Genomic DNA, 26832 nt, shown 5'->3' with positions numbered 1-26832 from the left:
TTTGATTAATCAACCAACTGGGACCACTTTATTCAATGCATGGCTGCAAGATGAACATCCTAATTTAATGATTTAACATTATTTGAATGGGTTTAGATGACATAATTATGTTAGTATTTGCATTAACTTTGTATTAAGTGTAATTTAACTCAGATATCTGTATTAGTTGGTTTTAAAACAAAATTCAAATTGAGGTAGCTTCAGAAATCAGAAACTTCAGAAAAGATCAGAATTTCAAGTCCCCATTGGAGAAACTTTAAAATTTATCAGCTTAATAACTTCTGTTCATAACTGTTTTAATTAAGTACATACCACTCTTATTGATGAACCAATCCTTCAAAGTGCCAAGCAGCAGCCAATTAGCACAACACCAGATCTGTTTGAATCTCTGAGATGTTGGCAACTCGGTCTGGAACTGAGCAGCAGGATTTATGGTTGGCTGGTTGTCCAGGAATCATATGCTTTGAAGGGAACGTGCTCTTCTCTGACACATGTGGAGGTCATGATCTACATTTGCGTAATTGTGTACCTTGTCAGATTTTTCTTTAAGAGCCGAGGACATTCCTCTTTATTGTCGTCGGTAAATGAATTCCAAAAGTGGTGTCTTTTCACGCATGAGTAGCAATTACCTCCTCCAGCGCCGAGCCGATTTTTAATTACAGAAAGTAAATATGCAGCCGGTGAAATTGATCAGGCAAATTACATGTAAGTGCTGATAAGACAAATATGGTGGGAGGAGGAAAAGAATTGTAACGAGGCGGCTCTTTGCTCCTTCAGGCGCTCCTACGTCCTCTGCTAATCACAATATCTCCTGGATACACAACAGTAATTACATTTCACTGAACACACTGGAGCCCGAGTACAATAAAGCTCCGTCCATTCATGATTTGAAAATGTCATTTGTTCAGCAGAAATGTGCAGATTTAGCAGAGGATTGTCAAAAATCCACGTATCAATCTGCTCGTTGCTGTCTGACAAATTAGTCGGTGACCTTTTCACAGATTCACTTTGTGGTTTTGATTGTAGTCGGGATAAAAATGGGACTTAATGGTTTGGACTGACATTATAACGTTGCATCAACTCAGTATTGAGTTGGAATTTAAACTCAAATTTCTGCTTTAGTTCATTTAAAACTAAATTAAAGTTGAAATAACTTATAAAAATTGTCTTGATAACTTCACCTTGAGGTGGAGATTTTAAATAATTCAGTACATAACACTTAACATTTCCCTCTACATAATGTGGAAATACTAGTTGGAATAATTTAGTTTCCATTGGTGTTCAATCAGTTGGAACCACTTAATTAAATGCATGGCTGCCAGATAAACATCCTGTTGTAGCTGACATTGAGATGACAGTACAAGGTCACTTCTCAATGTTTTATCATTGGACTCGGTCAATAGATCATTATTGATAAAAACTTAATGCTACTTATACACCTGTCAGGTGGTAATTCCTCCCCCCGAGGACCCTTCTCTCTGCTGGATTTAGCTGACCACAGAGAATCCTGCTGCTGCTGCTGCTTCCATCTACTCAGAGGTGAGTCGAGTCTTTTGTTTCGAGGCTATAGGAAGCTGCAGTGAGCAATAAATACACTTGCAGATAACACAGTGGAAAGTTATGGTTTACCAATAACTCTGCTCTTTATTGCTCTCCGTGGAGGCGCTGCTGCTGTATTTAGAGTTTCTGCGATAGACTTCCCCCCTCAGTCAGCCCCCGTATTAATTTATGCATTAACTTGGAAAAGGTCCAGTGTGAAATTTCCAATGGCATCCAGAGCTCGAGTGATACCACAGTAAGTAATTGGATGGTGTTAGGAATACCATTAAAGCCTATAAAATGGCTGGCAGAAGCAGGTCAACAATCCGTCACCTCACATCTCAACACATTTTATTTCTTTAGAGCTGATTTTTAATAGGAATTTGCTTTTGTTTGAATCCAGCCCATTGTTAGCTTACACTAACTGAATACACAGTGTTGTTTGTATGTGTTGATACCACTTATATTATTAAATGCACAGCTGCAAGATAATAATAATAAAAAAATCAAGTTTACAGATGCTGCGAACATTATTTCGATGGATTGAGCTGACATAATAATGTACATAATTGCATCAACATACTATTATGTGTAATTCATACTCAAATTTCTGTATTAATTGTTGATTTAAAATGAATTTTAAGTTGAGGTAACTTAATGAAATTGGCTTGACTTCAATTTTTTTTCACTTTGAGGTCAGGATTACAATCTTAACAATCTTACGTTCTTATACCTTTTTGCTTTTCTGCTTTCCAACTTTTCAGCCACTGCATTTATTATTATATTATCATAACTTGACTTAACTCACGCTGCATACATTTAGTTTAACCATTAAAGCTGCAAACATTATCTTAATGAGTTGAGTTGATTTAATGTTTGTAATTGCATCAACTTGATACCGTCTGTAATTTAATCCCACATTTTTGCATTAAGTGATTTAACACTAAGTTTAACTTCATATAACTTAATGAAATAAGTGACCACCACGTCAGCTGCCTGCTGATGATCACATGATTATGACCCTACAACAAATCCATCGGGACTTATCTGTCAGAAATCATACAAGGAACAAATGATTAAACTGTGGAGTCTTTCTGAGTCCCACTATATATTTAGGTCATGTATGTAGCAAACCCCAGCCAGACAATGGTGAAGCTCCTGGTGTTTCACAAAGCCTTTATTTACGTTCAGCCGTCAGCCTTATTTTGAACACAAATTCCCCTTTCTGTCCTTCACTCCTGTCTTCAGGAAACACCATCAGAGCTTGTTCCCACTCCAGCTCGGTGCTTCTTAGACACATCCTTTACGTTAGACTGCAGTTTCCTTCCATCTTTACATGAATTTTTGGACTTTTCAACAGCATCTTCGTCATGTCACGAAACCGCTTCTTAGATAAACATTTCCTGTGCCACCGGAGTGGTGTCAAAATAAAAGCCTGTAACATTTTAATGTTACAGGTTTTTTATATGCCTTCAAAATAAAAGTATGGAGGGCACAGTTATTTTAACACTAGCTAAACAAAGACTTGCAAAAAGTGATGAACTGATCAACAGTCCTTCATAAGAGTAATTTACATACGATTCGGTATCCGTACATAACATGCACATGCATAACAGATGCCTGTGCTCAACGCAAGGTCATTCATTTCATCCGCCAGAAATGATACATCAACTGAGCAGCCTTGGTGGAGTACTGCGCTCTCTGAGTGCTTTTCTAGTTTTAAGGTTGTTCCAGCTAGTATCATGTTTTTATTATAATAATTATGTATGGGACTCCTTTGCTGCTGTGTTATGCGTTCAGCGCATTAGTTACATCTTCGCATGTTTTCTTCACTCCTCTGCTACATCACAGTGATAGAATAATAACCCTACAACAGAACTGTGTGTACCCACAGTCTCTAGTCTTCTATTTCGCATGAAATCTGTGCCAGCGATGACTTTTGTCTTCCAAACCACATCCACTGTTTGCATGCAGACTGTTGTGCATACAAACACACTTTGAATGCAAGAGATTCTAATTTCGTGAATCAGATGTTGAAAGGTGACAGCAGAATGCAATAACAGTCCTAATGTTTGAAGGATTTTAACTTTAAATGCCACAGTGGGAGCTGAAGCCCAGTGTTCTATAGAAAACGTATAATCTGCACGCTGCAGGAAGCCCATCATCAGCTGTATTGAGCTGGGTTTTAAGGCCTCTGGTCATTTCCAGCAGATAAACATTGATCATGTTTACTCATGTCCTCCACATTAACCTGCAGCTAATGACACCTTTTCAGATCAATCGCTCTGACTGCACCGTCTAGAAATAGATTCAGGAGGCGCTGAGCGACTACAGCTGATACTTAAAGAGAGAAACGGCGCCTTGCTCTCGTTCTCCTGCTTTCCTTTCACTTTCAGAGCTGCCAAAGTTGCTCATTTGTCCTTGGATTTATTCCTGTAATAGCAAAGCCAGCAGGCCTTCTGCCTCGGCTGTACATGCAGGCTGCAGCCCAGGCCTTGAATGACTGCCTGTGTGGGTCGGGTTGAATTCTTGGTCAGGACCGGAACTGTGAGGAGATGGATCAAATGGCAGCAGCAGCTCGGCCCGAGTGAAGGATGACATTCTGGTTTTGACCTTCATGATTAAACGCTGTATCCACTAACAAACAAACAAGAAAGTGATAATCTGGCAGCAAGCTTTCAAAGAAAAGCCCATTAAAAAGAAGTGGACTACTGTAACATTCAAAATCTGTAAAAAACAACTGTGAAAATAACCTCAAATATCTGTAAAATAATCATATTTTTAGCACACTGAGATACAGGAAAGCAGTTTGATTTCATTGTCACACGTTGTAGAAGAACAAATTACTGTAATATGGATTTTTTGATAACAACATTATTTATTTATTCATTATTTATTTGGCCTGTTTTTTTTAGTAAAATTAAAACTTTATTTGTGTGGTTTTCCTAGATATGTGTAATTTGACAGAACAGGGAGACTCTGTAAAAAAACAAAAAAAAACAAGACAAAATTTTGTACCCCTTCTCCATCCTTAATAAGCGTATTCTTTTCAAATAATGCCAAATACCTGTAAAATAGTATATTTTTTGCAGATTTAAATACTATTACATGTCGAATATTTTTGCGATTTTACTGGTTAATGTCTGTAATTTACTCAACACAAAAAGTCTGGAAGAAAACTGTCAAAAATGTGGTTTATAAAAATACAATTTTTCCAACTTAGGACATTATTCACAGCTCTTGTTTCAGTATATATATATATATATATATATATATATATATATATATATATATATATATATATATATATATATATATATATATATATATCTCACAAGGAAAATCCATAAAATATATTACCAGTTCTTAATATATACAGTTTTTCTTTCAATGACTGCAAGTTGCTATAAAGTAATTCTATTTTTAGCTAATGTAAATATAGTAAAACTAAATAGTGAAATGTTATAGACAAACAGATTTTTTGATGTGAACATCATTTACAGTTTTTACCTTTTTTTTGATAACATGTAAATTAATACTTTTGATTTTACCAGTTATCTGTTGTCTGGGCTACATATAGAGACTAACAATCACACTCAGGTTCACACCTACGGACAATTTAGAGCCACCAATTAACCTCAGCATATTTTCGAACTGTGGGAGGAAACCAGAGTACCTGGAGAAAACCCACTCATGCACAGGGAGAACATGCAAACTCCATGCAGAAGAACGTGAACCGGACATCTCCTAGCTGCAAGGTGAAAGCGCTAGCCACCAAGCTACTGTGCAGCCTACGTCAAAGTCATCTTCAGATTTCTTTTTGACTTCCTGATTGGACGCTGCTAGTAATTGTGGGCAGCGATACGACTCTTAACGTACAGAACACGGAGAACTCAACAGCTTTGGGCTCCCAGAGGACGACGCTTCATCATCTTGTTTCCGCGGCGATGAGACAAGGTCACGACCGGCCTGATTACAATTTACATCCCTGTTTGGCGCCTTAACAGACGTGTCAACTTTCTTCTCTGTAAGAAGCTTCATCGGCATCTAACTCCGCTTCAAGCACTGTCAGTCCCTCTTAACGCAGATAGAAGTGAGTTACATGTATAATGCTGGCTGAGTTATTTGCATGGTGCTTTGATAATCCAGGAGAAGAACAACAGAAGAGGGTCAGTTCCACGTTGTTGTCTGTGCTGATTAAACAGCAGCCAGCGAAGGTGAGCCACTCTGAAGTGGTTCTGTTTTTCCATCACAGCATTATCTAATCACCTTTAATCAAATGCAAATGATGAGAATGGGGAATCTTTAATTCGGAATAATGTGAACAAAGGGAGGAAACATAAGAGCTTGTTAGTTACCACCATTGGTTTCCTCTCCAGGCGGCTCCTAAGGGGGCTTCTTTTAATCCAGCATCGCCGTGGGCAACAGCTACCAGCCCTGAAGCATCCAAACTGGATGAAATGAAGCAAAATCAATGAGGCCTAATTCCCTTTGACAAAGTTGACAAATTCTTTTTTTCTTCCTCGGTTATCGCGGCGTCTTGTCCGGGGATCATGTTATTGTAAATTCCTTTATAGGCGTATTAAACAATTATCCAACCAGTGTTGCTTCTGACAGCAGCAATTTGAATAATTAATCGACGTCTGCAGTGGGAATCCTTTTAGTTTCATTCATCCCAGAACATATACTGTTCATAAAAATATATACACATAGACAGTGGCATGTCATTTTAATTGAATTTAAGATTATAATGTAGTTAATACTTCTGTTTTCTTAATAGATATTATCTGTAATTAAACTAGAGAGGGAAAATTTGTACTAAATAGTTTTTAAAAATTGCCATTTTTCTGTCCCTAATCTAAACAGTGTTTTTTCAAGAGCTACACGCATAATTTTTGAACTTTTTAAGCAGATTTAAATTCAGTAAAACAGTGTCATTTTATGATTACACATTGTGAACGCACAAATTACTATTTGTAAATGTGTTTTTATTTTTTTTTTATAGTTAACATGTCAATGAATACTGTTTTCTGTGTTTCTTTACTAGATATTATGTGTATTTGCCAAAACAGGGACTATCTGTAAAAATACCAGACATAAATATTACTTAACATTTTTCAGTCCAATATTACACATTTGTTCCCCAAATAATGACAAATACCTGTAAAATTACTTAATTTTTTGGTGATTTAAATACAGTAAAATAAATGTAATTGTTTGTCAAACAGTGCGGAAGAACAAATCACATGCACATTATTTACAGTTTTAGCTATTTTTCAGTTTTTCAGTTATTTTACTAAATATTATCTGTAAAATACTGATATTTTTCATGGGTTTTTCCATGGATTTGGAGAGACGGCTGCATTTCCTCTCTTTTTGTCGCATTGAAACTCCTGATTCTACTTTAAAACATCGCTTGGGGATGAATTCATCTATCTCTGGAGCTTCGCCTGCAGCAGATCTCACAAAACTTTGCACAAGTTGATGTTCTCGGCTGAATCTGCGCTTTATTTATTTATTACCGCTGATGAAAACCTTCCCAGTGAATCAGCAGAATTGATACATGTGATCAAAATTCATGTATTCAGTGTGTCAGTTTGTTCAGATGACCAGGACAGGAGGATGTTGTTTTTCTCGCTCACTGGATAACCCAGGTTTTCAAGTTAAATAAGGTTGTTGTTGGTCTTTTCATTCAGCACAGCGAGGACATTATGCATTCTGAGTGATGCTGCGTTTGTTATCAGCGGGACGAGTGTCCATAAATTTCTTTTCAATAATTGTGTCAGTTGTTATCTCCCCCTTATGACAAAGTGCTAAACAGTGATTTATAGTCTGAATATACATTCTGTTCAGGGCCGTGACTTCTTTAACGCTTTGAAAGTTTTTAACAGGCAAGTTCTATGAGAGGCCATGAGACTGTTTTTCATTCTAGTAAGTGCAGAAATACGTATCTAATATGTATTTCTGCACTTGTATTTCCACTTTTAATGTGCTATAATTTAAAACTATTAAAAATAAATTTTGGTAAGATGAAAATGAGTTGGTTTTAGCAGACTGTTGTGGGGAAAAATAGCTGTAAAGACTTTCACAAACACCTAGATGATGTTTTGCAACATAAAGTCCTGCGCCTCTATGGAAACAGACCAAGAATAAGGAAGGAAAGAAAATAAATGTTTTCTATTTGGTAGGACACAATTATAATACCAGAAATCTTTTCAAAAATCTAAAGTTGAATTTCTTCGATTATTTTTACAAAAAATGTAAGACATCAACATGTACAACAATTTTCCAAGTGTCTACAGGATAATAATACTGGAAAAAGTGCAGCTCTGTGTACTATAGATATTTAACTATTTCCCCAGACTAACTTTTAACTCTACTCTGCACATCAGCTGTAGGAAGATGTTTCACCGTGCTGAATGTGTCTTCCAACAACTTGCTCCTCTGTACGCTGTTTGTGAGCAATGCTACATTTATTTTACTGATCCAGTTTGTTTTATTTTCTTCTCAATCTCTCTGGTCCTCTCCTCTCTACTCTGTGGAAACACTGCCTGCAGTTCACTTGAAAACTCTCAGAATTTTGGATTCTTTCTGTTGTTGCAGTTTTTTACTGTGAGAATTGGTGCAATTTTGTAAGAGATAACATGCCTTTCAGATCTATTGGAGAGGTTTGAGAGGGTTAAAGTAATTCTGTAATGATATTAAATGTTTAATAAGCCATTTTGATCTCAGAAATTAAAATGAGAGTATACATAGGCTGTGTTCGGATAAAGTACCATACAAGTACTCAACTGGAGCAATGAGTTCAGACATGTGAACATTAACCTGCACAGAAAGCGGGCACTGCTAACGTTAGCCACATTTAGGAAACCATCATGGCTTTGTTTACCTGCAGATGCTGCAATTCTGCTAGGTTTGACAAGATAACGCTCAAAACAGCAGCGGCTGTGCAAGATCTGCTTCCACTTAGCGTTGAAAATTAATGGAATAAAATGAGCCTGAAGGCACATTTCAAAAAAATCCATCATATCCATACTGGAGCACAACCAGTGTTTTCTTACTGGTAGATTTGTCAACTTGTTGCAATTTAAATTTCCACTCAATCGGTAGAGTAATCAGCTGTTAGGAACAATGTGAGTGAGCAGCCACAGTGGTCTGAAGAGGGACAAACCATGTGAAGTATCTGCAAGGTTTTGGGGGATAAACTGATCCACAGCAGCTCCTGTAAGAATCTGCTGTTGCTGCCAGATACTGCAGGGCACCTTCAGAGGTCTCGTGGAGTCCATGTCGAAGCCGTTCAGCTGGCAGAACATTGCACCAGGCAACGGTAGGCAGAAGGTTTTGGCTCATTGCTGGGAATACAATATGTATGTATGAAAGAGAAAGTACATGTACAAGCAGAATAAATGGAGCCAATAGCCTCCGGTGCTGTAAACTCTCTGTACAGGATCAAGAAGTAGAGCAAGCCAATCAGATCATTACTAGGAATTATGCTGGACTGCTATCTTTCATGGTCTCAGCATATTGACAATGTCATTAAGAAAATGGGGGAAGGCACAGCTGTTGCCAGAAAATGTTCTCCTTTTTTTTGTTGCACCGGTTAAGAAAAATGTTATCATTTGGACTGCTATTCTGCTGCAAATACGAATAAATTTAAACCACCAGGTTAGTTTTATGTCACTTATCATTACTGAAATATCCAAAAGAAAGTCCTGGCTGCCTGTAGAAGTTAAACCTCTCTGTGATTTCGTCCTGTTTGTAAAGAAATGATCAGGTTCTCATACTCGGATCAACAGCAGCATCCAGATCAAACAGATAATTATCCTACAGAAGAAAGAAGAAAAAGGACATTAATGCTGTCAGATCTGCAGCCAGAAAAATAATAATTTCCCCTTTTCAATCCAAGTAAAGTCTTCATAGGATCATAAACTTGTTCATATAGTCAATGACTAGTGTTTGTGTTTATTCCGTGCACTCTGAGGTGCTACTAGGTCCAATGCAGCCAGCAGGACTTCTACTAATACCATCAATGAATAGAAAAACTACATTTTTTCAAAGCTATGTAACTGATGCCACACCTTTAAAACACCTGCAACTTCTCGATTTGTTGAGGCCTGGACTCCACAGACCTCTGAAGGTGTTTTGTGCTATCAGGAACCAAGAGGTACTGGAAGTTGCTGGAATTTGGAGGCTGAGGCGACACCTTGAGCTCTTGGTCGTGTTCCTCAAACCGTTCCTGAACAATGTGTACAGTGCAGCAGGGAGAATTATTTTGCTGAAAGAGGCCATCAGGTAATACAGCTGCTATGAAGAAGCAGATGTGGTTTGCAGGAATACAGTTTTTCACTGTGGTTTCATTGTGGCCTGAAACTTTGTGTATGTTCCATCTGCAAGAACCACCCCTGTAGAGCCTCTTTCAGGAGCAGAAAAATGTAATTGTTCTCAACCCTGAGTAGTCAAACTTGCAGAAGACAGCAAGCACTATTGTTCTACCCTTCTGATCTCCTCATCAGCTAACATAACAAATCTCCATTGTTCAGTTTCCTACATGCTTTTTGAGTTGATGTTGTTGTCGAAGCTGCTGAATCCACTGCTGTAGTACAAACAGAAGAGCTGAAAGGGCCAACTGTGGGACCGTTTCGTGTAAATATTCACGCTATCTCACACCTGCCCCGAGTTCCTGCAGTAAAAAGCTACTTAATATTTAAGTAGGTGCCAAAGTAACATCCATATGAATGCAGGACTCAAGGTTTCCCAGCAGACCATCATCCAGAGCACCACACTGCCTCCACCGGTTCAACTTCTCCCATCTTGCTGCGTCTCTTCTCCAGATAAACAATGCATCTGGTTATTGATGTCATAGAAACAAATACATCAGACCAAACCACCTTCTTCCATTTATCCATGGTCCAGTTCTTTCAGTGGTGGACAGCAGTCATCCTGGATTCTGACTGTCTGTGATGTTTTGGATGTTCTGTCTTCTTTCTATTAGCAGCTTGAAGGTTTCCAGTCATTTGTGCTGCAGCAGCTCTTCTGAGATGACATGCATGCGGTCCTTTGGTGTCCATGTTTCTGTCTCTGTTCCATCACTTCTCCTTTCTTGGATACTTCTAGTAACTACTTCAGAACTCCTGCTCTTCTGGAGATGCTCTTCTACCATCACAGTTTGTTAAAATCAGATCCTCACGCTGCACATTTTTCCTGCTTCCAACATCAACTTCATGAACCGACTGTTCACCTGCTGCCTCATACATCCACCTGCTGACTGGAGCCAATAACAACATCAGCGTTATTCACTTCAAGCTGTCAGTGACTTAAATGTTGTTGCTGATGACTGAAACTTAAACTTACAGAGTTCATGTATTTGCTGCTTTGGGAGAAGCCGTGTGAGTGCAGTAATTATGTATGTAAAGAGCGATGCAAATGTGAACCTACTGCCCTTTTTATGTGTAAAAAGGAAAGTAAACATATAACTATTTGTGTAACATGCATTTACACAGAGTGGAATGTTAAGTATGTGAGAAGCTCTGGTTGAATTATGCATGATAAAAATAGACCCCTTTCACATGGAGTTTTGCATGTATATATTCATGCACCTCCATCCACATGTTTGCACAACAGCTTTCCTTCTGTGCAGAATTCATAGGAAAATGCAACCGAGCTCGAGTAGAAATTAAGAGGAAAGCTTGAAGCTCTATCATGCTGTCACATCTCAATTAAATAAAAAAAACTAATACTTTTAATGCTTATTACCAGTAAGCATCCTGTTAATGTCTCCTTAAGCCTTTCATGTCTTGAGATGCATTTGCAGCTCCACACTTGAAAGATCGGTTGCCTAATTGCAATAATTTCTACACACAGAATCCTTCCGACGTGCTTTGGAGGGAAAAATCTACAAGTTGTAAAGTGGGTTAACAACCAACTGGGAGCAGCAAATGGCTCCTTATCAAGAAAAACACTTGTGGTGAATCTTAAGCCTGCATTAAAAAAAAACAACAACAAAAGAAAAACCAAAGGTGACAGGTCTGTGTGGATCAAAGAAGCGACACATGAAACTGCAGGTAGTCAGGAAGGCTGAAGACATCTTCAGTATTCCAGCAGCATCTGTGCAAACATCACACAACCCAAAATAATCTGGAATTGGAAATAGAAAAACGTCTATGTTTTCTGCTTATCTCAAGGAAAAAGAGAAGGCAGAGATAATGATTTGACATACGTTTTCATCGTAATTGCTACAGGAAGAAATGAAGCTAAATGAGGCCACAGCAGATTATTATTTACTAATAAGCAGCACAGATTTAAAGATTAGCATGCAGCGGTTTATATATAAACCTCTGCGGGATGTGCACCTTGACAGGCCTTGATCAATCTCGATCCCGATGAAGACATTATTTTTAGTTATGTGACAGGCAGCTGAACACCTTGTTTCTCAGCCATGTTTCATTTTTATATTAGCGATAGGCACAAGTGGTGCATTTTCCAAAGGAAGATGTGACAGGCTAATCCACAGAGAGCAGCGTTTCCTGGCTCACTGATCCCTCATGAGCCTGACAGTTTGAGGTATCTCCAAATGTCGGCAGGTAAAACTTGTTTACATCATTATACGTGTGCATTGCGCTGTTTGTCTCCGAGTCTTCATTACAGAATTAATTCACAGATTAAAAAGAAGCTGCGAAACAGTTTCATTTCATGCATCAAACTCTGTTTTTGTTCTTCTACTGCACCCTGATCATTTTCTTTTTCAGTTTTTTTTTTCTTTCCCCAGTAATGAAATAGTGCAGAAAGATCTGTCCCCTGGAGAAATCTGGTCTCACGTGATTACAAAAAAAAATGAGATGTGAGAAAAACAAATAGTTGATAATGCCCTGCAGGACATGAACCCAGTACATCTCCCTGTTTTGGGAGCTGCAGAATCTGTGCTAATACTCCGCATTTCATATTTGTTTATTCTGCCTTCTTGTGCCCCAGGAAATGATAATTGTTGTTTGTATATGCATGTTTGGGAATTTTGATCCACGATGATATTTTCTCTCCTCCATCCAAGGACAATTACCAAACAGTATAGGAGATAACAGTGTTTGCTAGCAGCAAAGGCATACTTTTGATTAAAAAGAAATAATGGGGAGATATTTTAAACACCTAAAGCTTTGCACAGACACAGTTGTTACTGATCCTCACCTCCAGCTCAGGCTTCCCTTTGCATGACTAATATCGCTGCACTTTCTCTTTATACATTTCGAGGCTTCTTAAACAACCTCCAGAGACAAATTCACGCTTTTTCTTTGAACTGCGCTCTTTATCCTTCAAAACCATGTCCACCGTAGAAGCTCCTCCACTGATCAGAACTGTAAGTTTTCAGCAAAGTATTAATGAGATTTTGATGGTATGATTATAGTCCAAAATAGAAAAAAAAAAAAAAACAAGGGTGATCTTAAATAAGTAGATAATACTTGATGTCTTTGAGTTGTTTCAAACATCACTTTGAGTTCTGAAATGGGAATACTCAGACACTTACTGCTTCTCTTATGGTGTATAAAATTAACAGGGATCAAAAAATTCAGAGAATGTGCCCATAAAAATCAACATTAGGATTTAAATTTGACCGGTGTCACAGTCGAAGTAGTCTCCTTGTGCAACAATGCTCTGCTCCCAGTGCTCCTGCAACACTTGTAGCGCTCCCTAGAAGCCCTGTTATGTAAGCATGTCAAGCACTGTCACTGATGAGCGCTGAATCTCCTAAACTGTGTCAGAACGACAAGCTGCCAAACTTAAATTTCATTTTGGGGAAGTGAAAGACGTTATAGGGAGGCAAATCTAACGAGTTGGAGAGGTGTAAACAACAGTTGTGTTACTGTGGTTAAAAAATTGTGTTTTATCAGTGAAGTACCATTGTGCTAAATTTCAGGTTGTTTGCACCAAATCTTGAGCTCCATGGTGAAAATGCAAACATGCACCAGTGGTCACCAAAAACATCTATGCTACAGGTCATGTTCTAGGTTTGGTTACAAAATTGAAGTTAACACAAGAATTTGTCTCTTTAAGTAATTAAAACTTGTAATGAAATTATCTTCAGGCAACCTTCTACTTTGATTTATTGGAATTAACTTTTCCTCTACAATCAAAGATATTTTTAATTACTACTCTTACAAAGTTGTTCAGGCAGTTTAAGATACGGGAGGATACTTAATAGCCTGAACTCAAGGTGAAGAAAACTTAATAATTTCATTATGTTTACTCAACATGAATTTACTTTTAAAAGAACTAATTTAAAAAAAGGAAATCTGAGTTTAAATTAAACACAGCATTAGGTTGCATTTTTATGTCAACTCATGTAGCAATTTAAACGGGGCATCTAAATCAGTAAATTGTTTATATTTTTACTCTTTTTTTAAATAAACGTCGTTTTTGCTAATCATGTAGCTGTATAATAACATCACACAGTGGATTAAACAATATAAATGAAGAAATTATGATAATTATGAGCTATTTATGGCCCATTTAATAGACATTTCTCTTTTGATTCCTTTGCATTTGGTTTTAAAGCTGACATTATCATTGGTTTTGGCCATTTTGAGACAGAACAAAGTTGCAGTGGAGCACGTTTTAGCTAACAAATGTTCTCTCTGAATCAGTGGATCTTTAGCTGCCAAATGTCCTGCTGTGTTTTCTAGCTAGGTGCTAACTTTGCAGTTTTTTGCTTAGCAGATGGCGTCAACGTGTCTGATATATTTCTGAAAACCGCCACCTGAGTCGGATTTGCAGATCAGAAAATAAAGAAAATAAAAGCCCTAAAAGGTGCTCAAAGACATTGTCAGTTGAGCTGCTAGACATATTAACGCAATCATAGGAATGTATTTATTTACAGACTGAATTATTTACAGACAAAATGTATAATTTAGACTGTAAATGAGTTCAAATAACTATTTGGTTCATCAAAATGACAAGAGTCAATGATTATTAGAAGAAAAGTGTTTGGGTTTTTGAATCTTGCATAGATTGGACTAGTTTTTCTGTTTCTCATCGTGTCTGTAAAAGTGGATTTTTTTTTAAAATCATGTAACACTGTCTTTTAAGTGTTTCTCCCATTTTATGCCCAGTATTCTGAGATACTGTTCAAAGAAAACAAAACAGTGATTAGTGCAGCTTTAGCACCCTGTTTGCATCATCTGTGCTGCTCCTTCAAAATAATTCTATTTACCTTTAAGATGCACAAAATAATGTCGTTCTGAGGTATAAGAGGTGGTTTTTAATGATGATGCTCAATCAACAACAACACGGAGAAGCAACCAGCGACACAAGCTTCGGCTGTCATCACTGTGTTATTCCAAAATGTGCAGAAAGTTCTGGGTTGTAGCTTTAACTTTTTATTAAGCAGCTTGGCACCGAGATAACAATGTTCTCCCTGTTTGTTTGTCTTGTTATCTTGACTCGGGTGAGCAGGGATGACTGGTGATCCCGAAGCCACTGTTCCAAGTTGGATGTCTTTTGACACTGTGACAGCAGCTGTTTCATCAGCGGACATCATTCCAGTCATATATACATCCTCAACACCATCTTGCAGAAACACACACTATCTTTTGCTGGTGTTTTTAAAGCGTCTTGATCGTACAACCGGGCCAGCAGCTTCATTTCGTCTCTCTCTGTTGCCTTCACGCTCCTCTGCACATCTTTAAATTATCTAAAGTGAATATCTGTCTGTCCAGGGGCAGTTTTCTGCTGGTCCTGATGGAGGGGATCCTGGCTATCGTTGCAGTATTTACAGAAGGAGAAGCCCACAGGCCTAATTGGCGTGGTCAGTGATGGAGCATATGCACTTTCCGGTGGGAGCCCATCTGACAGGGCCACTCGCTGATCGCTGCCCACATAGGCTCCATATGTGGCAGACAGAAGGGCCCGAACGCACACTGAACTTCACCTAATGAAGCCAAGTCACTGGACTTCCACCTTTTAGAAGACTTCATCCAGAGTGTGGAGGCAGAGTCACTGCATCTGAACACACAAATGCAAGATAAGATATGAGAAAACAGAGCCAGAAATTGTTTTTTAAAAAAAAAAAAAAAAAAAAAAATGCGATGCGTGGTTCCTTTAGGAAATTGGAACAAATCTACTCTTAAAATTCCTTTATTTTCCACCAAGGAAAGCAGCAGAGTTATGTGACGATTGGCGTTGGTTTGTCTGGCTGTTAGCAACATTACTCAAAAAAGGAATAACGGATTTGGATGAAATTTTCAGAGAAGGTCAGAAATGACACAAGGACCAAGTGATTAGATTTTGGCAGTGATGCGACTTATAGTCTGGATCCACGGATTCGTTAAGAATTTTCGTATCATTGTGAGATAGCGCTACAGCATCACTGTAACCATGACAACAATTGAAAACTACGTCAGCTGCCTGCTGACGATCACATGATTGCGATGCTATCCACAGCTGCGGATAATGAATTGTTTAAAGATTTCATCCGTCAGAAGTCATACAACGACTGAACAGCCTTGGGGGAGTACTACGCTCTCTGAGTGCTTTTCTAGTTCTGAATGTGTCATTTAAAAAAAAAAAAATACAGTATTTGATTTATTTAGAAATTTGTAAAAAACTAAAAATTCTCCTGCTACAAGAAAAGATACAATTTTATTAATTTCGAAGAACAACAAAACAAATGACATGAAATAAGTAATGCAGTGCTTAAAAGTAAAAAGCAATAAGATATAAATACTGAAATAAAATAACTGCTAACATAAGGTTAGAATAGAACAGTTAAAAGGAATATTGACAGCTATACTGAGGTAATATCACACATGATAATGATGGAAAGGAAATGAAATATTATATTGCACCTGAAAAATGAAATAGAAGAGAAATATTGTGCATATTGACAATGTTGTGTATGAAAGTGAAATACACAGCCTGTTGGATTTACCTGAAATGTCAGTTTTATATGTTTTGCCTTTAGAAATTTAAGATTTTAATATTTATTTTATTTTAATATTATTACAGGCTCTTTTTGGGGGAATGGAGGTGATTTTAGATCCACAAATGGAATGTTTGTGATCTTAAGCTGTACTTTTAAATATTAAATGTTATGTATGAAAATGAAATATCAGACCTGAGAAATGAAATTGTGAAATATCGCATGGTACATATTGCACACAAAAGAAAAGGATGCACAGTTTTCCCCCCGCTGTTTTAGCTGTCAAATATGCAGATGCAAACATGTACACAAGCATAACGAGTCACTCACCTTCACCTTCTGCACATGCAAACCGGAAAATGGTGACGAGAAACAGGAATAAGGAGTGAAATAGAGAAGCTGTGTGGTGTCTCCAGCTGTGCAGCTAAATGGCCTTGGCTGGTCAACACACAGCATGCAACGGTCCAGTTTGGACATTACTATATATATATATATTATCCTCATATTCCCCTCTAAAACTGCTCAGCTACTTCCTGAACCGCTCTTAACCCTCCTGTTGTCTTCATCTACAGGCACCAAAAAATATTGTTTCCTTGTCTGAAAAAAAATCCAAAACTTCAGCAAAAAAATTCCTGAAATTTCAGAAAATTTGCAAAACCTTCAGGAAGAAAATTAAAAGTTTCCCTTAAAAATTTTATTAAAAAAAAAAATAAAAAAATCCCCAAATTTGGAAAGAAAATTCTTGTAAATATCTTTTTTTAAAAATTTTAAAAATCTTCCAAAAAAATCCAAAAAACACCCAAAATGATTACATATATATCAGTAAAACTTATATTTTCTTTAATCAAGCAAAAGTCAGCAAATTTTGTTGGATTTTGGTAGATTTTTTTGTGAATGTTCTTAAAGTAAATTATTTTTTTGACATTTCTTTTTTTCCACCAAAAATGTTCAAAAATTTCTCCAAAAATGTTGAAAATGCGGACATCAGAAGCTATTTTTTCCACATTTTCAAACTTTAAAACGGGTTAATTTGGCCCGCAGGACAACACAAGGGTTAATCGACACCTTTTTTTTTTAACTAGTTGTTGTCTGGGTGGTCACTTTCAAATAAAGTCCTATTGATAAAATATCATTATTTTAAGCTGAGATTTTCCAACACTAGACCATCCTAAAGTTCACTCTTTGCGTTTCTTGTATCCTTTTGAACATAGCATTCCCTTTCAAACTTGCCGGGTAAATTATCTGAATGTGCAAAATAACTAATAACAAAAAGCTTTAAAAAAAAAAAAAAAAGTCAAGTCTGATAATGAATAAAGTGGATGTAATCAGCTGTTGTACATTATAACCCACAGACTTGCAGAATAAAACCCCAACAGGACCAACTTAGATTAAATATCTTTTAGAATCAGGCCGACTGAGCTGCAAATTTTGCTCAAAAAAGCTCAGCTACTTCCTGAACCACTTTAAATCAGTGCCGTTTTTTTTTTTTTTTTTTAACCAGTCATTGTCCTGGTGGTTATTTTCCTGCCAGCCGCGGGTCGGTCGGGTGTTTCGGGGGCTGCAGATGTTGTCGCATATTTAATAAGCCTTGATCACAGGAGCTCCAACCTCGCGATGTAATTCCGCTACCTGAGGTGCATCTGTTCTGCTTGTACTCGCAGGAACCCCATGCTGGTGGAAACTGTTTTACAAAGTCACACAAGTCATTCAGGGGCTCGGCAGTAGTGGCAGCTGAAAGTGTCAAAGACAGTCTGGAAACTTCCTAAAGGTATAAACTGTGCAGATTTAAATAGCTCATTTGACTCGGTGGATTCGCACATGCAGTCGATTCCCCCACAGCAAAGATAGTACATTGTAAGAAGAAACATTTCTCCATTGGTTGCATCTCACCTGCTGCAGGTTGCCCACAATGCACAGGGGGTCGCCAGATAATTTGAGGATTTATCAAAATGAAACATAAGCTCATAAGCAAGATTTAAAAACACCGTATTAAAGTGAAACCGCAGAACGTTTTTTGAGTTTTTATCCATTTGAAATACACCTCCAGTCACAAAGTAAATAGATTGTGAGTTTCCACGCCCGCTTTAGTTCTCCTGCGCGCCGAGCGAAATGTGATGTTTCTGCCTCTGTTTTTCCCTCCAGACTTTGGCTGACCCACTTTCCCTCATCGCGAGCACCTTCAGGGTGTTAACGAAATGAGGAATATTTACAGTGAGGGTGTTCAGAATCAATCTGATATGATTAAGTAATGACTTTGAAACAATTATGAGGAATCACAGTAAGAAATTGCACTGTGTGGTTTTGTGCACGGATAAAAAATTCTTTTAAAAAACCTTGTTGCAGCTTTGAGACGCTCTTTGTGTGGCGTGGGCGAACGTCTCTGGTGTTAAAATGAACTGAGTTTCATTCCAGCAAATATACGTCTCCATTTCACAACACAAACACCTCATCTTGCACAAAACGAAACTTTCACAAAAGACTAATTTCTGTGTTGGTTTGTATAGTAATGGTTTAAAAATTACTATGAAAAGCAGCAAGAGCATCTTCTGCTCCAATCATCTAACGCTCCATTCAGTAAGCATGGACATATTTGGTGTTTTAGGAGTAATGAAGTGCTCATCTTTGCAAAAAAAAAAGCACTGATTTTCTTCCATTTCTTCAGAAATTTGCACGAGTGACATTGTGTGCAAGTTATTGTACTAAAAAAATCATTTCAGTCTGCATCAGTAAACATGGACATATTTGGTATTTTAGGATTCAGGAAATCCTCATCTTTGCAAAAACAGCATCAAATTTCTCATATTTCTTCTGCATTTTGTGCAAATTGTGTACAGGTTGTTGTACTGAAAAATATATATTTTTATTTTTAGTGTGAACAAACATGTTCCATTTTCACTGACTTCAAAGACCCCCTGTGATGTTTCTGCATCACCTCCAGGTTTTCTAACACGCTTATCGGAAACTTTGTGCAGTTTTCTTCATTCAGGCTTACAGTCAACCTAAAGCCATTTAAAGCTGCTATTTGAAGCATTTAAGCTCCCTTAAAAGACCCCTTTCTTCTAGTTGTTCCGGGATCTGATTTGATTGCGCAAAGTGGCTCAGATTGCATGGAGTTTTTGGAGAACCTCAGAAAAAATGTGGAGTTTGATACCGTATGTTCTAAAGTTGCAAAGGACTTTGACGTTCACCCAGACCTGCGTTGTTTCTTCAGCAATTTTCAACACATATGAAAATGTACCAAACAAGTAAACTCAGTTTATTTCTGTAGCACATTAAAGCACAACAAAACATTTACCAAAGTCCAGCACAACATCGGACGCCAGTAAAACAAATTAATGCTAATTATTTAAATAAGTCAATTAATCTTCTGAACACCATGGTGGGTGTTTTTTGCTCCTGTCTCATTTTTCTTCTCTGTAGGCTCATTTTTGACTGTAATTTAAATTCTTGCACCTCTGTGGAAACAGCACAACCAAGAAGAAGGAGCGAGAACTCAGAAAAGTCTTCTGTGCAGTATGACACAGTTATAGTTCAATAAATAAGAAAACAGAAGGTGAATTTCATTGGTTATTCATGTTGCAAAAAATAAAATAAAATAACATAATAATGCACACAGGTGTTATCAATACTGGGAAAAAAATTGTGTATATGCTAAAGATATTTCACTACGTACATTCTTTTGTTTTCATATTTGTCCTCTCTGTTTTGACAAACACTGCCTGCAGTTCAGCCAAAAACTTTCAGAATTTTTGTCATATGACTGTTGGCCGCAGGTGAATCACTAATAGCTTCTTAATTTTGTGATGGAGAGATTAATTTATTTTTATTTTTTTATAGAATCTAGTGAGGACAAAACTGTATTTTGTTAAAAGGTTATATATTATGTCAAACACAGTGCTGTTAATTAAATATCATTATTATTAAGTTGAGATTTCCAATGTAACACTTGATTTTTAAGAGAACATTTCCTGTCAGGGTGCTGGGCTTTGGGTTCAGAGGGTTAATCATCTTCATAAATGTGCAATATAATGAATAGAAAAGGCTTTAAAATGAGTGTAGTGGAGTTCAATGACAGAATAGGAAGCAGCATAAGATTAAATATGTACTTGCACTTTCGTACAGTCATTGAGTAAATGTTTTTGGCTACATCAAGCTGATTTTGTGAATTTGTGGATGTGAAATGGATTTAATCAGCTGTTGTACATTTTAACCCGCAGACCTGCAGAATGAAACCCCAGCAGAACCCACTTAGATTAAGTATCATTTAGAATATGACCCGTTAAAACCTCGATTTCAGACTTCATGCAGACATATATTAAGTGATTTTAGTCTGGCTTCATGAGAAAGAAAGAAACACTGAAATATTCTTGTGGCAGACTGGATGTGAGAGTTTCTCCTCACCTCATCACTTCTATGCAGCTAATTAACCTGCTGGGTGAATTCATGAGTCTGATTGTGATGCTCGTCTTGTGTTGCAGGTGATTCTGATGCTGACCAAACTGTTTGACTTCAACCTCAACAGTGTGACTGAGAGTTCATTATGGAGGTAAGCTCTTCACGCTACATGAGCTCATGACATTTCCAGAAAAGCCTCCAGCAGCTCCGGGTTTGACACAATAAATTGGTCAGAGGGGGCTGCTGGACTGGCTGCTGTATATTTGTGATGTTTTTTAATCCTGCGGTTTGAACTGCTGCCGGCTCGACCAGCAGGAATGAAAGGAGACTCAAAATGTGAATCAATGATACATTCAGAAACTTGAGGGCAATGATTAAAGAAAGAGCTCTGAAACAGCGGCGTCCTCGATCAGTTTTAATGTCTGTGGGCAGCAGAAATCCCTCACGTGAAAGTCACTAATCAACATCACTGGAGCTGCAGAGTTCTCCGGCAAATTATCTTGAGCGGCCGTGATGTGAGCGAAGCCCGGCTCGGAGCAAACGCTTCACTTCTGACTCCATTCTGATGTCATTTTAGTTCAGTAGATGCCTTTTAGGAAACATTGTTGCTGTTAAAGTCCTAAAACAAGGGAAAGTGTTAACCATCTGTGAAAATAATTATCATTACAAAATGTGTTTTTCATTACTTCTGTTAAATATAGGCAGTACATGCCCATAGAAATTATTCACTCTCCCTGGAAGTTTTCCACTTTTTATTGATTGAATTATGGTCCATTTATTTTGCCTTTTTTTGACAAGAATATGCAAAAAAAAAGTGTTAAATTTTAACAATTTTAATTACCCTTTTTAATTTTTAAATTACATTATATTTAGTCTTCGATTTTGGCTTTTAACCTCTTAAATTTTTAAAGCTACACCTGCATTTTCACATTTACTGCATTCTGTACTTTCTGTTCAAGTGTAACTCAAGGTGGCAGAAGTAAATATGGGTCAATATATAATTGAGGGACTTTTGAAATCTATGGGATATGTCTTGCATAAAAAAATTAAATTTTTTATGTTCATTGTGATCATGTCTTCACAAATTCCATAATTATTTATGATAGAAACAATCACTTATTAATAAAAAATGACTGGATATCACTAAAATGTCACATAAATAACTGTACGAATTTAATAACGATCACCTTCTAATTAGCTAAACAATAATAAAATGAGCTTATTCAAAAAATTGTTTTGATTGTGTTCTTTTTATTAAGTTGAGATAATCATGATATTTATTTTTTGGCAATATGTCGAATTTTAGATGGAAAATAACAAATTATATCTGTGTCCGAGAAATCACTTTCAACTAAGTTACTCATTACAAAAACACCTCTCAAGGAAGTGTGTTAATTCCAGATCACATGACCTGCTCCACATGATGTCATTTCCTCCTGAAGAAAAGACTGGCAAGACTCCAAGGCTTTCTGAGTTATTTAATATAAACTAGTGTGTGAGTCAAGTGTCAACAGGTGTACTACAATATCTTTATAAATAACTTTCAATTTCAATTTTACTCAATTGTATAAATGATATTTTAGAAGAATCTTTCACTAAAAATACCACATGGTATTTGGTTAAAAGGGGCTGTGTTGATTTTAGGCCTGAAAACAGCAAAAATGTCAACTATGATACAAAAAGTCCTGCAATTATATATTGAATCATATGAGTTCCATTGGAGAAACCAGAGACTGTACGTCAGTCAGAACTACGAGGGAGACATGAATAAAATGATGCACAAAGCATCTACAAGCATTTCCATTTGAAGTAGCAGCTATAATAATACTTCACTTCAGGTTTAGTGAAGAGTAGAAACAAGCTGAGAGTCGCTGTAGAGGAAGCATGAGTGATATAAAGCGAAGGTCAACAGGTCAGGGAGTTAATTCCACTTGATGCTGTACATAGAGATGTCCCTTTTTGTGAAAATGTACAGTAGCTTTCATTTTCCTTCCTCTCATCACCCCACTGATCAGTTTTACTGTAGCTGTTGTCTCGATGGATATAAAGGCTTTTATGGATTTGAGATTTTAAAGCCGTCCAAAAGGTGACAAAACTGTGAAGGCTTTTACCTGTCAGATTAATTTCCTATGTTTTAGAATCTTTTGCAAATTGCTGCTTTTATTTCCCTGCTTCCAACATTTTTAAACTGTAAAGCAAAAAAAGAGAAGGAAATAAAACCCAATACTCATGCATATGGACTGTTGACATGTTTGTATATTTTGTACTGTTGTATTTTCTTCATGAAGCACCAGTTCACAACACATGTTATCTGAAGGCACAGTGAGGTGAAGACCTTGGAAAATTTATACAGAGAAACCCAACAAATCCAGAGTTATTTTTTCAGATTTCCTTTGAGCAGCTCTGTGGGGAAAAAAACTCCTTTCAACCAGGAAGAAAAAACCTTCGGCAGAGCCAAAGGAACAGAAGAACAGATGGAAAAACAGACAAACAATGCAGAAAAGAACAATTGATAACAATTGATTTAATAATGAAAAATGGTAATGCTTTATTAATTCAAATAAATCGGCCAAAACTGCACATAATGTCCATATCAAAAATCTGTTTTTGTAAACAGTAGTTAATAATAGTCTTTCACAATGTTTACATGTTATAATCCACTGTTTTTTATATTTAAATAAGCAAAGAATGTTATTTAACAAATATTTGCTGTTATTTAAAAAAAAATTAATTAGAAAAATTGAAAATCCTTTTATAAACTTAAATTACAGATAATATACAATGATATCACAAAACAGCAACAAAAAAACATCTTCAGCTGTAAATAATCCACATCAAAAATCTGTATTATTACAAATAGTAATTTTTTTTTTTTTTTTTACAGTGGATGATCATAAAATCAAAGTTTTACTGTATATACTAGTGGTGGGAAGTGATCAAAAAAAATTCTAATTAATTAGAGACTTTGTAATTAACTAATCGCAGTGAATTGCATTTTTGTCAAATAGCAATATTTGACACAATCAGCAAAATTTTTCTTTTTAAATTACAGTTTCTGAATATTACAGTGTTTCACTGTTTTTTAACAAACTTTTTGTGGCACTGTTACTGCCAGATTGTCACTGTTTTTGAGAATTTTTTTGAGTGCAATTTTCTACAAAGCTCACTAAAAACAGCTCATAAAGGTAAATTTTAAAAAACTAGAGTGCATCAGATCAGTGGATTTCCCATTTGATCATGACCCAACAGTTTGTTAGCTTTTCAAAATATAACTAAGGTCAATTTAAAAATGATCTACATCTAAAATTTCATGGACACTCGTTTAGAAAATGTCCATAGGTCATCATCAAAAGATCAAGTTAAGTGAGGCTGATCAAGTTAAAAAGTATTACAGTCTGTAGCTAAGTTAAAATTGTAAATGACACAAAATGAACTCTGAGTGAACTAAGCTTCAACATTTGAAACATATAAAGCATGAATTCTTGGGACATTTTCATTTTCTTTGTGTGTCCCTAAAGCACAGAGAGTGTAAATATATGTAGACTTGAAGCTTCTTTACCTGCTAGAACCGATAACAGCAGCTTCATTAATATGAGCAACCAGTAAAACCTGGACTAATATTGCATCAGCAGCTTGTTTGCAAAGAGTGTGTGAGATTCTGGGACTCGTTCGTGTGATTTTAGTCAATTTGTCTTCAAGCAAACAAAGCGTCTGTTAGCGAGCTGCTGCTGTGGGGTTTCACATAACAGCCCTGACAGGTTTTGTTTAATATAGAGCAGAATTGGAGAAGTTTCTGAAGGTTCAGGGACCAAATAACTCACAGTTCTGCAAAGAGGTTTACTCAGCTCATAGTAAATGTACCGTTATATGACTGAAGATAAAGTGAGGCTGCTGCTGCCACATTAGCCTCGTAATGGTGCGTCTTCACTAACTTCATTATAAATCTGAGAAAACGCAGCCTCTCGTAATGGATGGATGATTAAAGGTGCGCGTGGACGAGGCAGACAGATTGACAGAAAGACCGATGAGAGAACAGATGATGCACATTTTGAGGATAATGAGAGTGCAGAACATTAGTGGACAATTTACAGGAGGAGCAAAGCAACAGATAACTGTGTTTAAGATAGCCGGAGGGTCTGCAGGAGTCCAGGAGCTCCTCAGGGAGAGTTTGGAGAAAAAACTGGGCGTTACTGCTTGTTGTGGCCCCAAATGACAGTATGAGGTAACCGCCTGAAACTTTCCTACCTGTCAACCTGTCCAGCGTTACTTTATTCTGTTTTTAGTCCCATTATTTACAAGCTGACAGAGATTTGTGACCTGCGAAGGTCTAATGCTAATACCTGAACTGGCTTAAAGATCCAAGTCACACATTTCCGCTACTGTCATCAGGAATTATTCCCATTTATATGAGCCAGCAGGGATCCTTTCCATCATTTAGTAGCTCCGTAGACCAAAATCACCTCATTTAACCCTCGAAAACCCAAAACCTGTGGGCAGGTTTGACAGGCATGTTATCTTAATACAATTACGCCACTTATCGGAGCCAAAAATTGCAAAAACTGAAGAAAAAAAAAGTTGGATTATTAGCTTTCTGACCGTCTTTGAACTACTTTAAATGAAAATGAACCAAATCTAAGCTCAAAATCTCTTCATTCTGCATGTGTCATTTAAAAAAATAGCCATAAATACAGCATTTGATCTGACCAATATGTGGGAAAAGCTATCAGTCAGCCACTTCTTCTGTACTCTCAAGTTTAGTTTCGAAGGTCCCTGGTTCGATTCCAGCCTGAGATCTTTCTCTGTGGAGTTTGCATGTTCACTCTACGTAGACTCTCACCAGGTTCTCTGGCTTCCTCCCAAAGTCCAAAGACATGCTGAGGTTAGTTGCTGATTCTAAATGGCCTGTAGGTGTGAAATGTTCCTTCCCATCGTTGCACATAGGGACTCCAAAGGCAGCTTTGGATTGTTAGGTTTTCTGTTCTCTTTTTACAATTCTTAAGGTCTGTACCTTACTATGCTAAGAGCTCTGAGATGACATATGTTGTGGATCTGCACTATATAAATATAATTGAATTGAAATGGTTGCACCAAGAAGTGTATTATCTTGGAACAATCTGCAGGCTTACATTTTATGGACTGATAACCTCTAAATCAGCTGACAAATTAAAAGAAAAACCTGAACTTTTCACCCCTACACTGACAGAATCCTGTTATCCATTTGGTGACATGGCTTGGACCCCTTTGGGTGGAGGCTCGAAGCAAACCAATACAAACTTGTGCTGTTGCCTTTCGCAGTCACCAGATCTCAACTGAACAGCTTTGGAAGTCTTTAGATCAACATATTCAACAGGACCACCATCATCTAAACACCAAATGAAAGAGCATCTTTTGGTAGAACTCCATTAGAGACCTGTAGAATCAATGCCATGATACAATGAAGCTGTTCTTACTGAGAACACCTTACTGAGACAGTTGCTGTTGGTTTTCTCTTTAATTTGTCACCCACCTGTATAAATTTGCTTCATTTCATCCACTACTGACTGTTCGGATGCTGATTATTTACCTGAGTGTGGTTCCCAGGGCTTCTGTTTACACACTAACAAGGTAACTCAGCGCTAAGATTCGACTCCAGCTGTAAAAACTGTTGCATTTACTCAACCAGTGAATCAGAAAAGCAAACATCCATTCGGCTAATCTGCCTCTTTTCTCTCCAAGTAGAAGGATCCTCCAAAAACAAACTTTTGGCTTGAAGATTGATTAGAATAAAAGGGAAATGTACATTCCTGTGGTTGCCATATTTTGCTTTATTCTTAACCTCCTAAGCCCTATGCTATAATTTTTTGGAAAAAACATCCCTAAATTCAGTGAGTAACAACTTTACATCTGTAAGGACGAAATAAATGAGCTTGGGCTCTATATGAATCAGAAAAAATTGTGAGAATTTTGAAATACAATAAATACCTGTCTCCATTAAAAGGTGAGTGTAAGAGCTG

At 37.1% G+C, this 26832-nt stretch overlaps 1 protein-coding gene across 7 annotated transcripts in view; it reads left to right on the top strand.

Annotated features, from left to right (window-relative positions):
* LOC111562803 (VPS10 domain-containing receptor SorCS1) overlaps positions 1–26832 on the top strand; it is a 228199-nt gene that overhangs the window by 85890 nt on the left and 115477 nt on the right. For all 7 annotated transcript variants that reach the window (XR_008601405.1, XR_008601406.1, XM_055009831.1 and 4 more), the window contains exon 2: positions 20923–20990. Coding sequence is in view for 5 of the 7 variants with exons in the window: in XM_055009831.1 (XP_054865806.1) it covers positions 20923–20990 (68 nt within the window). In the remaining 2 variants the exon portion in view is untranslated. The remainder of the gene's footprint in view (positions 1–20922; positions 20991–26832) is intronic.

The sequence above is a fragment of the Amphiprion ocellaris genome, chromosome 4, assembly GCF_022539595.1.
Source record: "Amphiprion ocellaris isolate individual 3 ecotype Okinawa chromosome 4, ASM2253959v1, whole genome shotgun sequence".
NCBI classification, from domain to species: domain Eukaryota; kingdom Metazoa; phylum Chordata; class Actinopteri; family Pomacentridae; genus Amphiprion; species Amphiprion ocellaris.
This window is presented reverse-complemented; position numbering and strand designations above follow the sequence as displayed.